Source organism: Lepidochelys olivacea (genome assembly GCF_965140295.1).
Source record: "Lepidochelys olivacea isolate rLepOli2 genome assembly, chromosome: 1".
Taxonomy (NCBI): Eukaryota; Metazoa; Chordata; order Testudines; family Cheloniidae; genus Lepidochelys; species Lepidochelys olivacea.
The window spans coordinates 234,953,064-234,970,032 of record NC_140411.1 but is presented as its reverse complement, the minus strand read 5'-3'; the positions used below and the strand labels follow the sequence as shown (position 1 = coordinate 234,970,032).

Here is a 16,969-nt window from a genome sequence, read left to right as displayed (position 1 = left end):
AAAATGTTTTGTGCATGACATCTGCTTTTGATGAATAATGAAATGCCATGTACATTTAGGATGAGAAATAAAATGAAGATTGGGACTAATAGTTCTGGTCCTCCAAAATTGTGATGTGATAATCCCAACATCTTCACCAAATTACTCTAATACATCCTCCCTATAGTTTCAATCAGGTATGTTGTCCTACTGGACTGAGCACAGGCATAAAAGCCAGACTACTGCTTTTCCAGAATAGTGGCAGAACTCCTAATCTCTGCCACTGATGTGCTATGTGATTTTAAGCAAATATTTAAACGCTCTGACTTTCCCTACACTGTGCTCTTTAACCCTAAAATATCCCACTGTTGCTTTCAGTTTCACTGGTGTTAGCAAAAATGGGAGCTCCCATGTGGGTGAAGCACTCATGGTTCCAGCATTTCAACCACTGTGGGGGAAATCCTGACCCTATTGAAGTCAAGGGACTTTTACTGTTGACTTCATTAGGCCTGGGATTTGCCCCCTATTGTGTAGACCTGGGCAAAGTTAGATATCATGGTTGTTAAAACACTGGCAGCCATGGGATGTTTATTTAGAGAATCATTTAATTTGTGTTTGTAAAGTGCTCTGAAAATGTAAAACATTATGTAAATCCAAAGTGTTAAGATGTGAAATGTTGTTGAGTGCTGTTTAAAAGCTGCTGCATTACACTTCAGAGGTGGCTTCCTTTCCATGGTGAACAAAATGGCTCTTCCTTGTATGTGCGCATTCATAGATCTGTAGAGAGAGAGCTAACTTGTTACTACACATTAAGTAACTGATAGTGAGGGAAAGGGAGTAAGGAATTCCCTCCCCATCCCCTTTTGTATGGTGCATGTAAGGTCCACACAGAAACCCAACCCTTGTGCTTGTGAGAGTGGAGGGGCTGTTGCTAGGCGAGCCAAAAAGGCAGCAAAGAGTAAGCAGATATAACAGCAACTTATAATCCCCCAGCAAACCTGAGGAGCCGAATGCTCTCAAACAGATTGCCTCCTAGTGCCCCCTTTGAGGCAGTGTAGTTCTGCACCACCCCTTAGTGTGGGCTTCCCTTACAGGCATAATATATAGCCCATACTTTGATAAGAATGTTGAGATCCTTCAAAATTAAAGCACTGAATAAATACAAATTGTTATTTCGGAGAGTTTTCCCCCATTGTTTCTTTGTCTTTTTTGTTTGTTTAAATGTTTGGTGATGCTTTTACAAAAGAAAATAAAAATGTTGACAAACCTATGACACTGTTGCATTTTACACTGGACTCCCCCCCACCTCTCCCCCCTTGTGATTGATGCAATCCAGTGCGAGAAATGCTGCTTGCCTAGTGGATCAACAACACATTTAGTGTTCTAAGCTGAAATTCATGTGACCATTTGAGTGGCATGGTTTTTTCAGTTTTGTTTTGTTTCTAGAAATGATGATTACTGGTACTACACTTCAAAAAATTATGTAGTACCATATTTGCTACCAAATATGTTTTCCAGATCATTCACTAGTTCTCAGGATGGCTCCTAGGTGGTGTTTTATTTGCTTGTACCTATGTTATTTTTATGGCCACATGCCAAATTTTGGAAACAAAACCTGTTTTTCTTTTTCTTTGCCCTTTCCTCCCTCCCCCTATGGAAAATTTGTTGTAACAAATCATATTGTGTTTCCAGTCAGATGTCATCCACTTGGGTTTTTTGGAAAGCACTTTAATCACAGCTTCAACCATATCCAATTGGGGAAAAAATGTGAATATACAATAGGTATATTGTATGTTTGCTATATATCAGCTCACTACAGCTGGAAATTTCCTAAATAAAATAAGCACACAAAATTATTGATGAAATAGCTAATTACCCCTTAAAATACGCATAAATGTGTGAGAAAGTGGACAAGCCATGCCTAATAAAATTAAAATAAGTTGAATTTACTGTTCCTCCATTTTCTGAACAATATTCCGTACATCCAATAACAAATGAAACTCTCTGTTAATAGTTCCTCGTACAGTACAATAAAATTAATGTTTTGGAGTTAAATACCATAAACTTCCTTGGGCATATTTGCTGATGTATCTCTGTTTTTTAGTTAGTCACATGTTTCATTGTTTAATGGGTTATCATGTGGGCTGTGTCATAATCTCTTGTACGCAGGATCCATAAGTCTGGCTTCTAAAGAGACTGCATGCTAATTTCTGATTTAACTGTGTCAGCTGTATCAGCTGACATACAGGTCAATGACAACCACCAAATCACAAGAAGAGAAAATTGACATGGTACGCTTTTATCAGAATGACAAAAATAGGAACCATGTGTTATCAGGACCACATACTGTAGTTTCTTTGTAAGGATGTTAATCATCTTTTAGAGCTACTGTTTGTGCCTTGGAAAAGAATGATCATATGACTAAACCCTCATCTTCCCATCCCCCAGAATAAGAAACAAAAATAAAAACTGTGGATTGGCACAGCAAGAATTAGATGCTTTCTGGTAAGGAGTGTGCCTAGTATGCTCTGTGAGAGTGTGTCACTGCTATAGAGTTGGACACCGAACTAAAAGTATCTTGATGGGGAACAAGAGAAACCAGTGATTTGTTTTTCAGTTCCAAGAAAAATTACCAAATTCGTGGTGCGGGGGGAGGCTTGCATGGTAGCTTGAATAAATCTGAACTAGACAGAGAAAATAGTGGCTTCTATAATAATAAGTGGGTGGTTTCAATTCAATTCCTAGGCCAAAATGGGTGCCTAAAATTGAGTCTCTGGGAGAAGGTCTACGAGCCCGTGGCAGCAAGCGTTCCAGCCTGGTTTGACAGACTCAGGCTAGTAGGGCTGCGCTGGCAGTCTAAAAATAGCTGTCTAGACAATGCTTTGAAGTTGTGGCTCAGGATGGAGCTTGGGCTTTGAAGCCTACCCCCACTCCCTGAGCTTCAGAGCCAGGGCCCCAGCCTGAGCCACAGCTTCAAAGTGCTGTCTACACAGCTGATTTTAGAGCACTAGCATGAGCCCCCCTGCCCTGAGTCTGTTGATCTGGGCTGAGAGGCTTGCTGCCACGGGCTATGTGGACATACCCTAGATCTATATTTGGGCACCTAAAGTACATCTACACTGCAAAAACAAACAAAACAACAACAAAACCCTGTGACAGCAAGTCTCGGGAGACCAGTTCTACAAATTCAGGCTCCTGCTATGGCACACAAAATAGCAGTGTAGATGTACCCTCTCGAGCTGGAGCTCGGGCTCTAAAACTTGGGGAAGGGGGGAAGGGTCTCAGAGCCCAGGTTCCAACCTGAGCAGGAACGTCTACACCAGAGTGAGTGACCTCCAGCCTGCGGGCTGCATGCAGCCCATCAGGGTAATCCGCTGGCAGGCCGCCAGACAGTTTGTTTACATTTGCACAGCTGCCCACAGCTTCCAGAGGCCGTGGGTAAAAAAAAAAAATGTTCAACTGGAGCTGTACATAGATCTCCTGAAAGGAAGTCAGGCTGTATACTGTCATGTGGTCCCTCCATGGCACCTGCTCGCTCTCTCTTTCTCTCTCCCCCACCTTCCCTGGTCAGGCCTGAGCCCCTCACTGTCTCATGGGACAGAAGCTGTGAATTGTGCCCAAGTGCCCATCTATTTCCAGTCCTCCCATAGTATTTCGAACATCCCTGCTTCCACATCAGAACCATCAAAGTAAAGTGTGGAAATGGACAAGTATGAATGAGTGGTGAGAAGTGTTCCTGTGGGATACCTGTCTGTACCCACTTCCCTTGAGTGCTCATCATAAAGATATTTAAGTAATAAAAACATATTTTTAAACTGAGCTATTTCTAAAGCTGATCAAAATTGGGGGAAATGTGCATTTTTGTTTGGCAGTTTTAAAAAGGATCAATGCTTCAGTTAATTAATTTTTTTGTAAAGTTTTTACTTGTGAATTTTTTCATTTTTTTTCTGTTTTCATTCCTTCCTCCAATCTTTCTCATGTTTCCATTTTTGCCAGTGAAAATGGGGAGGGGGTGGAAAAACAATAAACTTAAAAAACAAAAAGCTTAAATTTTCCATTTTCTAATTTAATTGGGGAAAAAAATCATAGGAAAAAAATCATGACATTGATAAAAGGCCAATTTTAATGAAAATATTTCATCAAAAATTTTCAACTAGTTCTGGTTGTTTCTGCAAGCAGGTGCAACCTAAGAATCCTGTCAAAACATTATTATAATTTAACATTAGTGTGTAGCAGGATTTATATAGCGAATAAGTAAGACTGTGTGTCTGTCACAGAGGTCGTGGAAGTCACAGATTCCATGACCTTCCGCGACCTCTGTGACTTCTGCAGCGGCCAGTGTGACTGGTGGAGCAGCCCTACAGCCAGCCACAACTGGCTGTAGCTGGAGTGGCCCTGGGGCCAACTGCTCCTCAGGGCAGCCCCGGGCAGCTGGCCTCGGGGACCAACCAAGCAGCGGCCGGCGCAGCTGGCTCCAGGGACCGCTTGAGCAGCAGTCCAGGGACGGCTGGAACAGCAGCCAGAACCATGGCCCTGGGGGCGGCCGGAGCAGCGGCCGGTGGGGCTAGCCCTGGGACCCCCCCAGAGCAGAGGCCCCCTGGGGACCTCCCAGAGCAGCACAGTGTTTTGATATTATGTGCTGCCAAGAGCCGCATAAGACATATTAAAGAGCCACTTGCAGCTCACGAGTCTTTCGGAGTATCGCTGTTTTAGGGCATATAGGACCAGGGAAAAGATTGCAGGAGAAGAGGCAAAGAGAGAGAGCTGCTTGTGGGACAAGGTAACGAAGCGGAAGTGAAGGGAATACCAAAGATCCGGTCTGCACAGCAGAGAAGCAGGAGACCAGTGATAATGTATAGGTAGGCAGGAAAGGAGCGGAGAGGTGCATCCTTGAAACAAAGGATGAAAAGGCCTAGTCTATGCAGGTAAAATTTTCAGAAGCGCCTATGTGACTTGGGTGTTTGTCTTATTTTCAAAAGTCACTTAGGCATGCAGGGGCCTATGTCTCATTGAAAGTGAATGGGGACTTAGGTTCCTTGGTCACTTTGGTGCTTTTGAAAATTTTACCCTACATGTTTTCATAGAAAGCGTTGGATTCACATCAGGAGATCCCAGTTTCTTCAGTTGCCTTTTTCCCTGTCTGCCTTTATGGGTCTCCATGCTCTCGCAGTTCTCACCTCTGCCATCTTCTTCATATTTTGAAAAATAATTATACTGTATAACACTGGAACCAATCTCAGCACTTTGGCCACTGAGAAGTCTCCCAAGGCTGCTTCTGCAGCAGTTAACAAATCAGGCAATCTGTTACAGTGTCTGAGCATCAGCCAGAGGCAACTTCCCCCCACACGCTCTTCTGCTCCACACAAACCACCCGAGTCCCACCTCACCCTCATTCTCCCACAAACCAGGTCCATCCTTGCCTTGCATGCTCCTCTGCAACCACATTACTTCCTCTTCCAGGTCACTCTGTGGTCCTGTATTTCCCCCCTGTAAATTTCTTTTCCCTCTTCACCCCCTTTTCCACAAACCTTGAAGTCACCCTCTGAGGGATGGTCCTACAATCTGCACTCCCAGACTCCCAATTCTCTGTTTCATCCTGTGCCCTCCACAATCTCCAAAACATACCATCCCACCTAGAGCTCTACATGTCATACACCTCTCTCGCATGCCCGGCTATCACCACTACGTACAAGCTCTTTCTTGCTCTGTCCTGCCCCCTGTCATTTTTGAGTTATGTTATTTGTCTAAAGTGGTGGAGGTGGGAAATAAGTGTATTTGTAATTAAGAGGAATTTAGGAGGTAATCAAATCATTTCTACCTTTTCTCTTAAGATGCAAATTCCACCCCTTGCTCCATTCCAGACCCTTCCCTCTGGTTCGTAAAAAAACTAAAAAACAGCAAATACCTGCCTTTAAAAATTGTTTTGTCCAGGAATTGTAGCTGATAGTTTGGAACTTAAAGGATCCTCCCAAAATTCTGTATTTTTGGCTGTTGCCTAGAAGATAAAGGGAGACTGGTAGCCACTAATTCCTTCCCGGTTGTAATACGGCAGTATGTCATGATTGCGTTTGTAGATTGGTTTCAGTATAATACTACTGTTTGAAAGTGGATTGTTTGAGTAATACAAGCGTATGACTGGTCGGGAAATAGCTGTTTCTAATAGCTGACTATCTTGTTTCACATTCCTAAAAAGTTCCCAGTACTTGGAAAAGGACCGTTTAGATCTAAAAATGAGACATTTACTGAAGCATTAATAAAATGCTTAAGAAATGCATTTCCCTAAGAAGTGTTAAGCATTAAATACAACTGCTCAGACAAATCTAAATGCCAGTTCTGGAGAAATGTTAAGGACTGCTCAGAGAGGCAGTGGGCTCCAGTGGAGCGAGTATTGGGATAGGAGTCAGGAGATCTGGGTTTTAGTCTCTTCTCTGGCCTGCTGTGTGACATTCACTGGGCAAGTCAGTTCTCCTCTCTTATTTTCCCCTCCCACTCTTTATTTGTTTTGTCTTTTTAAGGGACAGCGCCAGTCTCTTGCTATGTGTGTGTACAGTACTTAGAAGAATGAAGTCTGATATTGCCTCTACTCATTACTGTACCTGGTCTAAACTTTCCCACTATTGTTACATTGCGTCAGTTGCAACAGTGGGAGTATTTAGTATAGACTAGCCACAGGAGTTGCGATGGTGGGAAATGTTTTAAGAAACAAAAACCTACAGTAGGCAAGGGCTACTTCACTTAATAAAAGGAATTTTAAAATCCTAGCACATAGTAATATTGAAGTAACAGAAGTATTACCGATTCCAAAAGATTCATGGTAGGGTCACAAAAGCTTTTAAGCTTTTGTTGTATATGTATTGTTCTTAAAAATATTTTGGGAGCACTGGAAATGTGTCGACAACCAAATAATATTAATTATTACTAATTAATGACAATGGCAACAATAATAATAATGACTATCGAAAACAGGGAGCACACAAGATCCTGGCTCCACACAACTTAGTGTTTTAAAAACTACACTTCAGCGCACATCAGCATTAATTGCTCTTCTCTTTAGAATTGAGGGAAACAATCGTTTTGGTTTCTTGTGTGGCTGGCACTTGCGCAATCTGCCCATTTCTAGAAAGAAGTCATTCAAAATGAAACTGGGATTTTCCTTTGAGGTTCTTGTGGCATTGGGAGTAGCACAAAGCTATGAATGTTGAGTCTGTTACTTTTTTGGGATTTTTTTTCTCGGCTGTCTTTAAGACTAGCTGCTGCTTCCGTCACTGGGTAATGTTCTAGATTAGAAAATTTAAAGAATCACTTCATTCAATCAATGATATTAAACAGGAAGTGGAATCCTAAATGAAATCAAGGGGATATTGAAAAATGTGGAACAGTAACAGAGTGAGATTAAAAATCAAAACTAAGTTAGAAAAGGAAATGTGGACTGGTGGCTGGTGCAGAAGTCTAGGAGTCAGGATTCCTGGGTTATGTTGTTGGTTCTTACACTGCTTGACTATGTGTCCTAAAAAAGTCAACATAAACATTAGTGGTTTTCCTGAAAGAACGTACACCAAATTTTACAACACAGCCTATTTACAGTATTTTAAAAATATGACTGCTTTTCTCCCATTTCATGTTTCCGGGCACTTACGCTTGATGTCGTCACAAATATATCATTTATTAATAATAATAATAATAATAATAATAAATTGATCATCATGACATGTAGCATTCTGCATGGCCTTTTAAATTGCTCTTTTATCAATTTGCCCAAGAAAGTATAATCCTGGAGGGAAACTTTTATTGTGTCCGCTTAATCAAATGTACTGCAACCTTGTAGAGTGCCTACCTAATAAAATGTTCTGTGTCTGTCATGGTCTTATTTCAAATGGCTCATTCTATGCCGTGCTAATCGTATCTATTAGCAGATCATTGCACCATGCACGAATGGTCTGATGATCCTTATTAATTGAGTGGAAAGCTTTTAAACATTTTGTCATTTGGGCAAGGAATATAATGCATGTAACATTTCTATTAAGCTTGCAGCTCCAGCTTTCCCATTGGTTTCATTAGTAGGTGGACAAGAATTGAATTCATTTAAGAGTAAGACATTTAAAGGCAAACCAAAAGTGACTATTTTTTACAGTGAAACATGTCTCCTTGTTTTTGTTTGTTTGGCGGGAGGGGGCTACCTTTTTTTCCTTCAGATAATGAACATTTCTCATTAAAAGTATTTGCCACTTTTTTTTAAAAATTTTATTTTATTCCTACGCCGTGTCTAGCACAGGAGGATGCTGAGCCTAAGCTATCTTCATTTTTGGTAAGACGCTAAATTAAGGCACCAATCATGTAAAGGGATCTGTGAGGGGACTCCTGACACTTGTGCGGAGTCCCTTTGACTTCATACTATTATGCCTTTTGCAGAATTGGGATCTCAATCTGTAAAGCAAGATTGCTTCCACCAAAAAGAAAATATAGAATTCAAGAATGTGCCGTTTTTGTTCACATAGATACTAAAGTTTGATCTGTGTGCTATTCAGTTTACAAACAATGATCTCAGTTTGATTAACTTCATATTCTGGACCAGTCTATAAATTTGTTCCCTCCTAATACTGTGATCATATCAAGGTTATACTTCTCCTTTTCTTTCTCTCTGTCTTTTTTATTTATTTATTTATTTTTTTTATTTTTTGAAGTGCAGCCCTCTGATCAGTGTGCACTTTTTTTTCCATTTCCCTAAATACATCATGAAAAAGGATGAGGTTTCCGCCTTAATTGCTTGTGCCTTTTATTCACATTCCTCTCTCAGCCAGAATTGTGAAAAGAGTGTTAGTAAAAGGCTTCACAATAGAGCTTTTCATTAGGCCTCAGCAAGGCACACAAAAGAAGGCTTTTGGAAAGAGTGAATGCAGGAGTTTAATTTGCAGGTGGAGAGTAGATAAAAGGTGCTGACGCCTCTATTATTCTCTTACTTAGGTGACCCTTACCCTGTTCAGCTGATCCCAACTACCATGGCAGCTGCTGCCGCAGCAACACCAGGCTTAGGCCCACTCCAACTGCAGGTAAGTCTGGAAACAATGCAGAAGAGGCAAAGGTTAAGTAATTATGGAAAACAGTTTTCTTTTCCATTAGAACACAACAAAACTAACAATGTTTTTGGCACACCCTTTTCATTTAAAATGTACATTGAAGCTTAAATAAACATAAACCATCTTGGGGTTTTGTTGTTGTTTTTTTAACCTGTGGGGAAGATTTGTTTTACACCAATATTAATTTTGATTTTTAGATTTGAACGTTCACTCTTAACAGGCAAAACCATTTGTTTTCCTTTTTTGTTACAACATTCTGATGCAAGTCATAAAGGCTGGTTACATGTGAACCAGCAAAAAGAAACACACGGTTAGACAGAAGAGCCCTGTCCTGACAACGACTTTTAAACTGCTTAAAAGTCACTTAATGTGATTACGTCTTTTTAGACTATAAGCTCTTCAGGGTGGTGACTATGCCTTCCTACGTAGTGTTAAGGTACCCAGCATATTTTAGGTGCTGCTAGAACACAGGTAATTAATAATTATACTAATTTAACACACTATGCAATTATAAAATTGTATTACAAACACACTACAGAATCTTGTTTGAGCCATGCAACAGAGTTAGTCTGGGTCCCAGATTTGTTTAGATTGTGCCTGATTCAAAACCCTGGACACAAATAATCCTAAATTTGAGGGTGTTTGAAATCTGACCATGGATCAGAATGAGAATTTTCCAGATTTTCCTGTCTGTTCCAAATCAAACCCACCAGATCTAAACCCACTGTATATTAGGAAGTTTGATAGTCAGATCCACAATTTGAACTTTATGTTCTGACATATGTGGTTGTTTCACATAAATGGGATCCAGATCCAAACTAACTTTAGTTTTGCAAGAATTTAACTGACATTTTTTTGTAAGACTAAACTCACCACTGAGGCTTTGTTCTTCCATTTACTATCTTTAGGCAAACCACATGGGATGCACAGCATATATATCTGCTTGGAAATGCTCAAACATTATAAACTACAGGTGTGAAACCACAGTCTCGAATTAAGTTAAATCAGAACTAGGGCAAACTGGACTTCATACAGTTAGTTTGGACAGCACAAGAGAGGATGAGGGACAATTTTGATAGGCTTTCCTACAAAGTTAGTCAGCTGAGTTTCACAGAAATGGCTGCCAGTGTGTAAGCTGACCCATTCAATGCACCACCACGAACCTTTGTATGAAAAGATACACAGTATGTTAATTTCTGATCCTGTGAGCTACGAATACCAAGGGCAGTTTAGGAGTCATGGGAACCATAAAAGTAATGCAAAATATGTCATCCTCCAGAAATGGCTTCTGGGAAATAACTTTAGCTCTGATAAAATGCCTGTAATACTCACCTCTCTCACTCACACTCACACACACACACAGGAATGAGAACATACATTGAATGTAAGAATGGCCATACTGGGTCAGACCAATGGTCCATCTAGTCCAGTATTCTCTCTTCTGATAATGACTAGTGTCAGATGCTTCAGAGGGAGTGAACTGAACAGGGCACTTTATCGAGTGATCCATTCCCCTGTCATTCAGTTTCAGCTTCTAGAAGTCAGAGATTTAGGGATACCCAGAACAAGGAGTTGTGTCCCTGACCATTTGGCTAATAGCGATTGATGGATCTGTCCTCCGTGTACTTATCTAATTCTTTTTTAAGCCAGTTCAAAGGCATCCCTGGCAATGAGTTCCACAGGTTGACTGTGGGATGTGTGACAAAGTATTTCCTTACATTTGTTTTAAACCCGCTGCCTATTAATTTCATTGGGTGACCCCCTAGGTCTTGTGTTATGTGAAGGGGTAAATAACACTTCTCTATTCACTTTCTCCTCACCAGTCACGGTTTTCTAGACCTCTATCACATCTCCCCCCCCCCCCCATATAGTCGTCTCTTTTCCAAGCTGCAAAGTCCCAGTCTTTTTAATCTCTCCTCACATAGCTGTTCCGCACCCTTAATCATTTCTGTTGCCCTTCTCTGTACTTTTTCCAGTTCAAATATATCTTTTTAGAGATAGGGTGACCAGAACTGCATGCAGTATTCAAGGTGTGGTTGTACCACAGATTTATATAGTGGCGTTATGATATTTTCTGTTTTATCAATCCCTTACCTTATGGTTCCTAACATTCTGTTCGCTTTTTTGACTGACACTGCTCAATGAGCAGATGTTTTCAGAGAACTATCGGCGATGACTCCCAAGATCTCTTTCTTGAATGGTAATAGCTAATTTGTATCCCTTCATGTTATATGTTAGGGATTACCTTTTCCAATGTGCATTACTTTGCATTTGAGGAAGCAGAAGTTTGTATATCTACAGATCTTTAGTTAGCAGTCATTCAGAATTGCTCTGAAATAAAGAGTCCGTGATAAAGGGGGTTGTCAGAGTCTGACTATTTCATTTCAGGACCAGGATTGGACAGTAACTCAGTAAGCACTGAGTTAAAGTATTCTGAATAGAAGGAAGACTATAACAATGACCATTCTATCATAGAAAATGTGACGGTGTGTGGATACTATTGGTTTAATTAAAATTTTCTGATGATTTTAGGGGCTGAAGGATTGTAAAGCTCCAAAGGCCTCTTGTTCCTATGCCAATGAGCATGAAAGAAGGGAAAGCACTGAGCAGGCTCCCCTACTGATTGGCTTGCTCACCTGTGATTTGGGCTGGGAACGGAGCCAAGTTTGGGAGTCCATCAGTGGGAAGAAGCTTTTCAGATAAGATTATGGGTACACTAGGAAACCATTTTTGAGAAATATCCCTGCATTCCTAAACCTGATTCATTTCCATGAGTCAGCTATATAGGGAGCCCTAGTGTAGACAGACTTCTGACTTCTGCTACCATTTTAAGCACTGTGTAAATTAGACCTATTTTGAGAAGGATTTTATAATACAGCATTTAGAATGTACTCCCAAGCTTCCTAACGCCAGTGGAGCTGAGCCAGCATAAGCAAGAATGGGAAATATTTGAAAAGTTATCTTGACCTTATTTGGTGGGAATCAGTGGCACAGAATGTAGATAATGGAATTAAAAAGCATTTTGTCCTCCAGGAAACAGTTCAAATCCCATTTAATTTGGGTTGTAATGATTGTCTCCTCAGTGGTCTGTGTGAAATGAACTACTGGTCTCAGACCAGTTTCAAATGGCATACGTCAGTGTGCAGTGAGTACAGTCTGGGGGCCCATTGGGCGGAGAGGGTTATCTCACTTCAGAGATTCATCTGCATAATATGTAACCTTGGTGTCTCACTGAAAACACCTGGGATTAAACCCCCTGTCTGCCAGCCTCGAGAGGTCAGAATGACACATTATAACCTCCCTTTCTCTCCCTTTTTCATATTCTCCCCACGCTGCTTCTTATGCTGCTCTTCCAGGCTTTGTGTACTAAGACTAGTCAAGTGGTGTTCTAGGGAGATCAAAGAAAGAGATGCAATCTCAAGACAAGGAACAGGAAGAGAGTTTGTGACTCTCAGGCACACTCTGGCTTTTTCTTCTCCAACGCAAACGGTTTTGTTTTGTTTTTTTAATGGCAGGATAACAAATGTGATAGCTATCTCATTGTAAAATCCTAATTGGAGACAAAGTACTAGCAGTGTTTACCACAAGGTAGCTAGGTGAGCTCAGCACTCTACCTCCCGCTCCTGGTTCACCTGGCCTTGTCTATCTCACAGCAAAACTAAAGTGCCTTGTCTCCACTGTGTTCTTACAGTGGGATATATAACATATTAATTCTCCCCCAGGCAAGCACACCTTTTTGATGAGTGATGGCATAGCCCCCTGCTAACTCCAGCCTGAGAGGGTAAATAATTTGAAGCCCTACCTTTCCCTCTTCTCCCCAAGTCCCCACTGTTGGACCCAGATACCACAACTGACACAGTTAGGACTAATTGGTGGCAGTTTCAGCTGAGAGGCTCGTGCTGAATAAGCATGGAGACTGTACTACCGTCACATTCATAGAGGTGGTTCCTCCAGGTCACGTTAGACGTATTTTGATAGGTTCATGTTGGAGAAACTGGAATTAACACTATCTGTGCTTGAACCTGGATTTGAGAATAAAAGTATTTAGGCACCAAACTCCCAATGATTTCACCCACTAACCTAGACATGCTTTAAAGGAAAATGTGCTCTCTGATGGACATTTCACAGGGGAAGTGAAAGATGATGGGTTGACAGTTTTTCTGGCCCAGCTCCCCAGAAGTATTTAAGCACCTACTGCCATTAGGAGGTATGGCCCAAATCATTGAAATTAATTGGAGTTAGGTGCCTAAATAACTTAGAAGATCTGGGCTAAAGAGACTCCAGTCTTCAGGACTGTCAACCCAGCATGTTTCAGTCCCACTGACTTCACTTTATAAAAAGTAGTTGTCAGCTTCACTTTGTTACTGATATGATGCATCAAAGGGATTCAGCCCCAACTGTGTAAAATGTTCCATCAGGAAGCACAGGTTCTGTTAAAGCATGTCTAGGGGAGTGGGTGAGTTTTCCCCTATTGAGGACTTGGGTTAAAAAAGTATAGTCCCTAAAGTACTTTTGCCAAAGCGTAGTGTAGAGGAGAAGAGGGCTTGCATTCCTAGAGGATGATGGTGAGTGGTGGTTCGATTTCAAATGAGCAAGAATGAGACTTCAGGACATCTGGGGCTTTGGATTATTCCCTTCAGCAATATTTGATTTAATAAAGCTGGTGAGTTCAAAGACCTGCTATAGCGTATAGCTCATTTGAAGATGGCCTTTTCACAGATGGACCAGTAATTTGGGGATTTAAGTTCCCCCACTTTGGAGATGGGCATTCAAACCTGTAAGCATACATATCATGTTAGAGTCATGTCATGGGACTATGGGTATGCCTACACTTTGAGCTGGAGGTGTAATTTCCATTTCTGGGAGACATACCCATGCTAGCTCTGATCAAGCTAGTGTGCTAAAAATAGAGTGTAGCTGTGGTGGCATGAGTGGTGCGAGGGGTTAGCCACACCAAGTCCGATCCTTCCTGAGAGGCTAGGTACATACTTTGTGCAGTTAGCTCCTCCCATCAATTATGACTATATCCTATTTTTAGCTGACTAGTTTGATCAAAGCTAGCGCACATATATGTCCCTGAGCTGGAAATTACTCCTTCCAGCTCAAAGTGTAGATACATCCTAAGTGAATATAAAATTATGATAGGAGTGATTAATACCAATTTTAAGTATCTGGGTGTGCCTAGTATGAACTAGGTGTTTCTAGACAGCCTGAGTCACTTCAGTCTGAGATGAGTTCTCTTGTGCTCTCTTCTGACAAACCTGACTCCTGAGTGCATGACGAAACCCATGACTTAATATCAGGGTCTCTAGGAACTGTGAGGAGATTCTGTATTATTGGGAATTTGAATAGTTCAGATTTCCCATCTAGGTTGTCTGATAATCAAATAGTCATAGAATCAAAGAAATATAGGGCTGGAAGGGACTTCAAGAGGTCATTATGTCCAGCTCCCTGTGCTGAGGCAGGACCAAGTAAAACTAGATCATCCCTGACCGATATTTTTGTCTAACCTATTCTTAAACCTCCAGTGATGGGGATTCCACAGCCTCCCTTGTAAGCTTATTCCAGAGCTTAACTACCTTTATAGTCAGAAAGCTTTTCATAATATCTTACCTAAATCTCCCTTGCTGCAGATTAAGCCCGTTAGTTCTTGTGCTACCTTCAGTGGACATGGAGAACAATTGATTACGCTCCTCTTTGCAACAGCCCTAAACATATTAGAAGACCATTTTTTCAGGTTCCCCCTTCAGTCTTCTTTTCTGAAGACTAAATAGACCTAGTTTTTTAAACTTAATAATGACAATGATTCATTGGCTGTAATACAAACACAATATATTCATATAGCTGTATTTGCAAGATGATGATGAATGCATAATGAAAGCTGCTTATGTATTGAGCATTTTGCATCTGTTCAAAACAACTTGACAGTATGATGTAATATACACTCCCCACAATCATCTGCTCTTGAGAAAAACACACCCAAAAGCTTCATGCACCAACATTCAAATGTTGTTTCCTCATCATCCTAGAATGGAACAGGACATTGCGCTTTCTTGGTGGTGGTATGCAACTGTGTGACCAAACCTGTTATTACACAGATAAGAGAAAACTTGTGTCAAAAAATACACAGATGTTAAAGTAGTTTGACTGGTTTTCTCAACCCTAAAGGGTGAAACCTGCTCACTTTACTTACTTGAGTAATCCCACTGAAATCAATTGGACTACTCATGTGAGTACAGTGAACAGGGCTTGGCCCTACCTGTGTTTGAAAAAATTATTCTGCAAAGTCTTTATTCCTCCACTTTGCCCCTTTAGTAATCAGTTCCAGTTTCCATTCTTAGCACAACCTCTTCTTCAAATGGTATTGGAAAATGCATACTGACACCTGAATTTCATGAGAACTCAGAATCTGTAGTCTGGACCAGATTTTCAAAAGAGTTCAGCTTTCACTTAGGCACCAAAATAAGTGGTCAGATTTTTAGAAGAGTTGAGCCTATTGAGTGTTGAGTACTTCTGAAAATCTGTTTTTTATTTAAGTGCCTAAATTGATACTAAGATGTGTTCGGGTTTTCCTTTCGAAAATATGGCCTAGGGTATCTAAATCTCATAGAAGTGCCATTTAGCTGGGTGTTTGTTGTATTTCCAGGAACAGACAAAGGATTAAAAACCTATTTACCCGGTGTGTCTTCATAATGATTGTAATCAAAAGATAGACTGTTCCAACTGCCAGTGATTTATTATATAAATACGTGATGCACATAAAATTGAAATAAATGGCAAGGACTGCACATCTGTTTTGGAGAACACATTTTCAGCTGTCCTTCTTAACTCACCTCATTTTAGCATTCACAACATCACATAAATGAGAGAAATGGTGAAAACCTGTTATCGGTTATTTACTCCATCTCTCACATTCTCCCCTTGCCAATATGGAATGTCTCTCTTGCATATAGTTTTTGTCCAGTTTAGTTTGAAATATCTCAGGTGATGGGACTTCCACCATTACCCTTGGCAAACTGTTCCGTGGTTTCATATATCTCACTGTCAGGAATTTTTCATGATTTCAAAGGTTTTTCTCTTTTCCTATCTTCTTCCCTTTACCTGTAGTTACATCCCCTTTTTTGATCACCCTAAACAATTACCTCCCTGTCTGATGGTAGCCACCTAGAAGCCAGCAAGAAGCACATGAGAAACTGTCTAACCATTGTAATTGACTCATCTGAACACAAATATAGTCAAACTCTCAGTATTAAGAGCACATCTAACAGGGTTACAAATCTCTTTGATTAATTTGTGATGGGCAGGAATACAATCCTTGTGGCCTATTATTGTTTCTGCAGAATATAGCCAAGAGGTGGCAGTATTTTATCCATTATTCATTTGCTCTACAATCTATATCCATTACCTCCTTGGGATATTAATGTCCTCAACACTTTGCCTACACGAAGTTTAGCCATTTCTTAGCATTACAGGGTCACTCTTTACATTTGGTGGGCAGTGTGTAGCTTCAAATACTATCTAAGCCTTGTCTTTTCAGTACTTAGTGCCAACAATTCCTTCAGCATTTGCTCTTTTGCTTTACCTGGCCTCACTAATAGGACTAGGAATTAATTTATGGGGCAGTAAATCATTGAGGCCCAGTTTCATTACAATATTATAAAAATGGTGCAGTCAATTTAAACATAAAAAGCAAAATTAGGTTTCCATCATGAGCACGTACATCTGCAAAAAAAAACAAAACAAAAAACTAAGTACATTTACTACAGCATTTCTCCTTAGCATAAACAAAAGATGGCAGCCATCTAATGGGAGCAATCCACCCATTAGTTGACAATATTCATTTATACTAAGATATATGTTCTTGATAGCTATCACAAATTATGATAATAGTAAGAGTAATAATACATATTAATATG

At 40.5% G+C, this 16,969-nt stretch overlaps 1 protein-coding gene across 17 annotated transcripts in view; it reads left to right on the top strand.

The window, feature by feature from the left end:
• SOX5 (SRY-box transcription factor 5) overlaps positions 1–16,969 on the top strand; it is a 422,522-nt gene that overhangs the window by 308,838 nt on the left and 96,715 nt on the right. For all 17 annotated transcript variants that reach the window (XM_084642767.1, XM_084642768.1, XM_084642765.1 and 14 more), the window contains one exon: positions 8,941–9,026. In XM_084642767.1, coding sequence (XP_084498893.1) covers positions 8,941–9,026 — 86 coding nt within the window. The remainder of the gene's footprint in view (positions 1–8,940; positions 9,027–16,969) is intronic.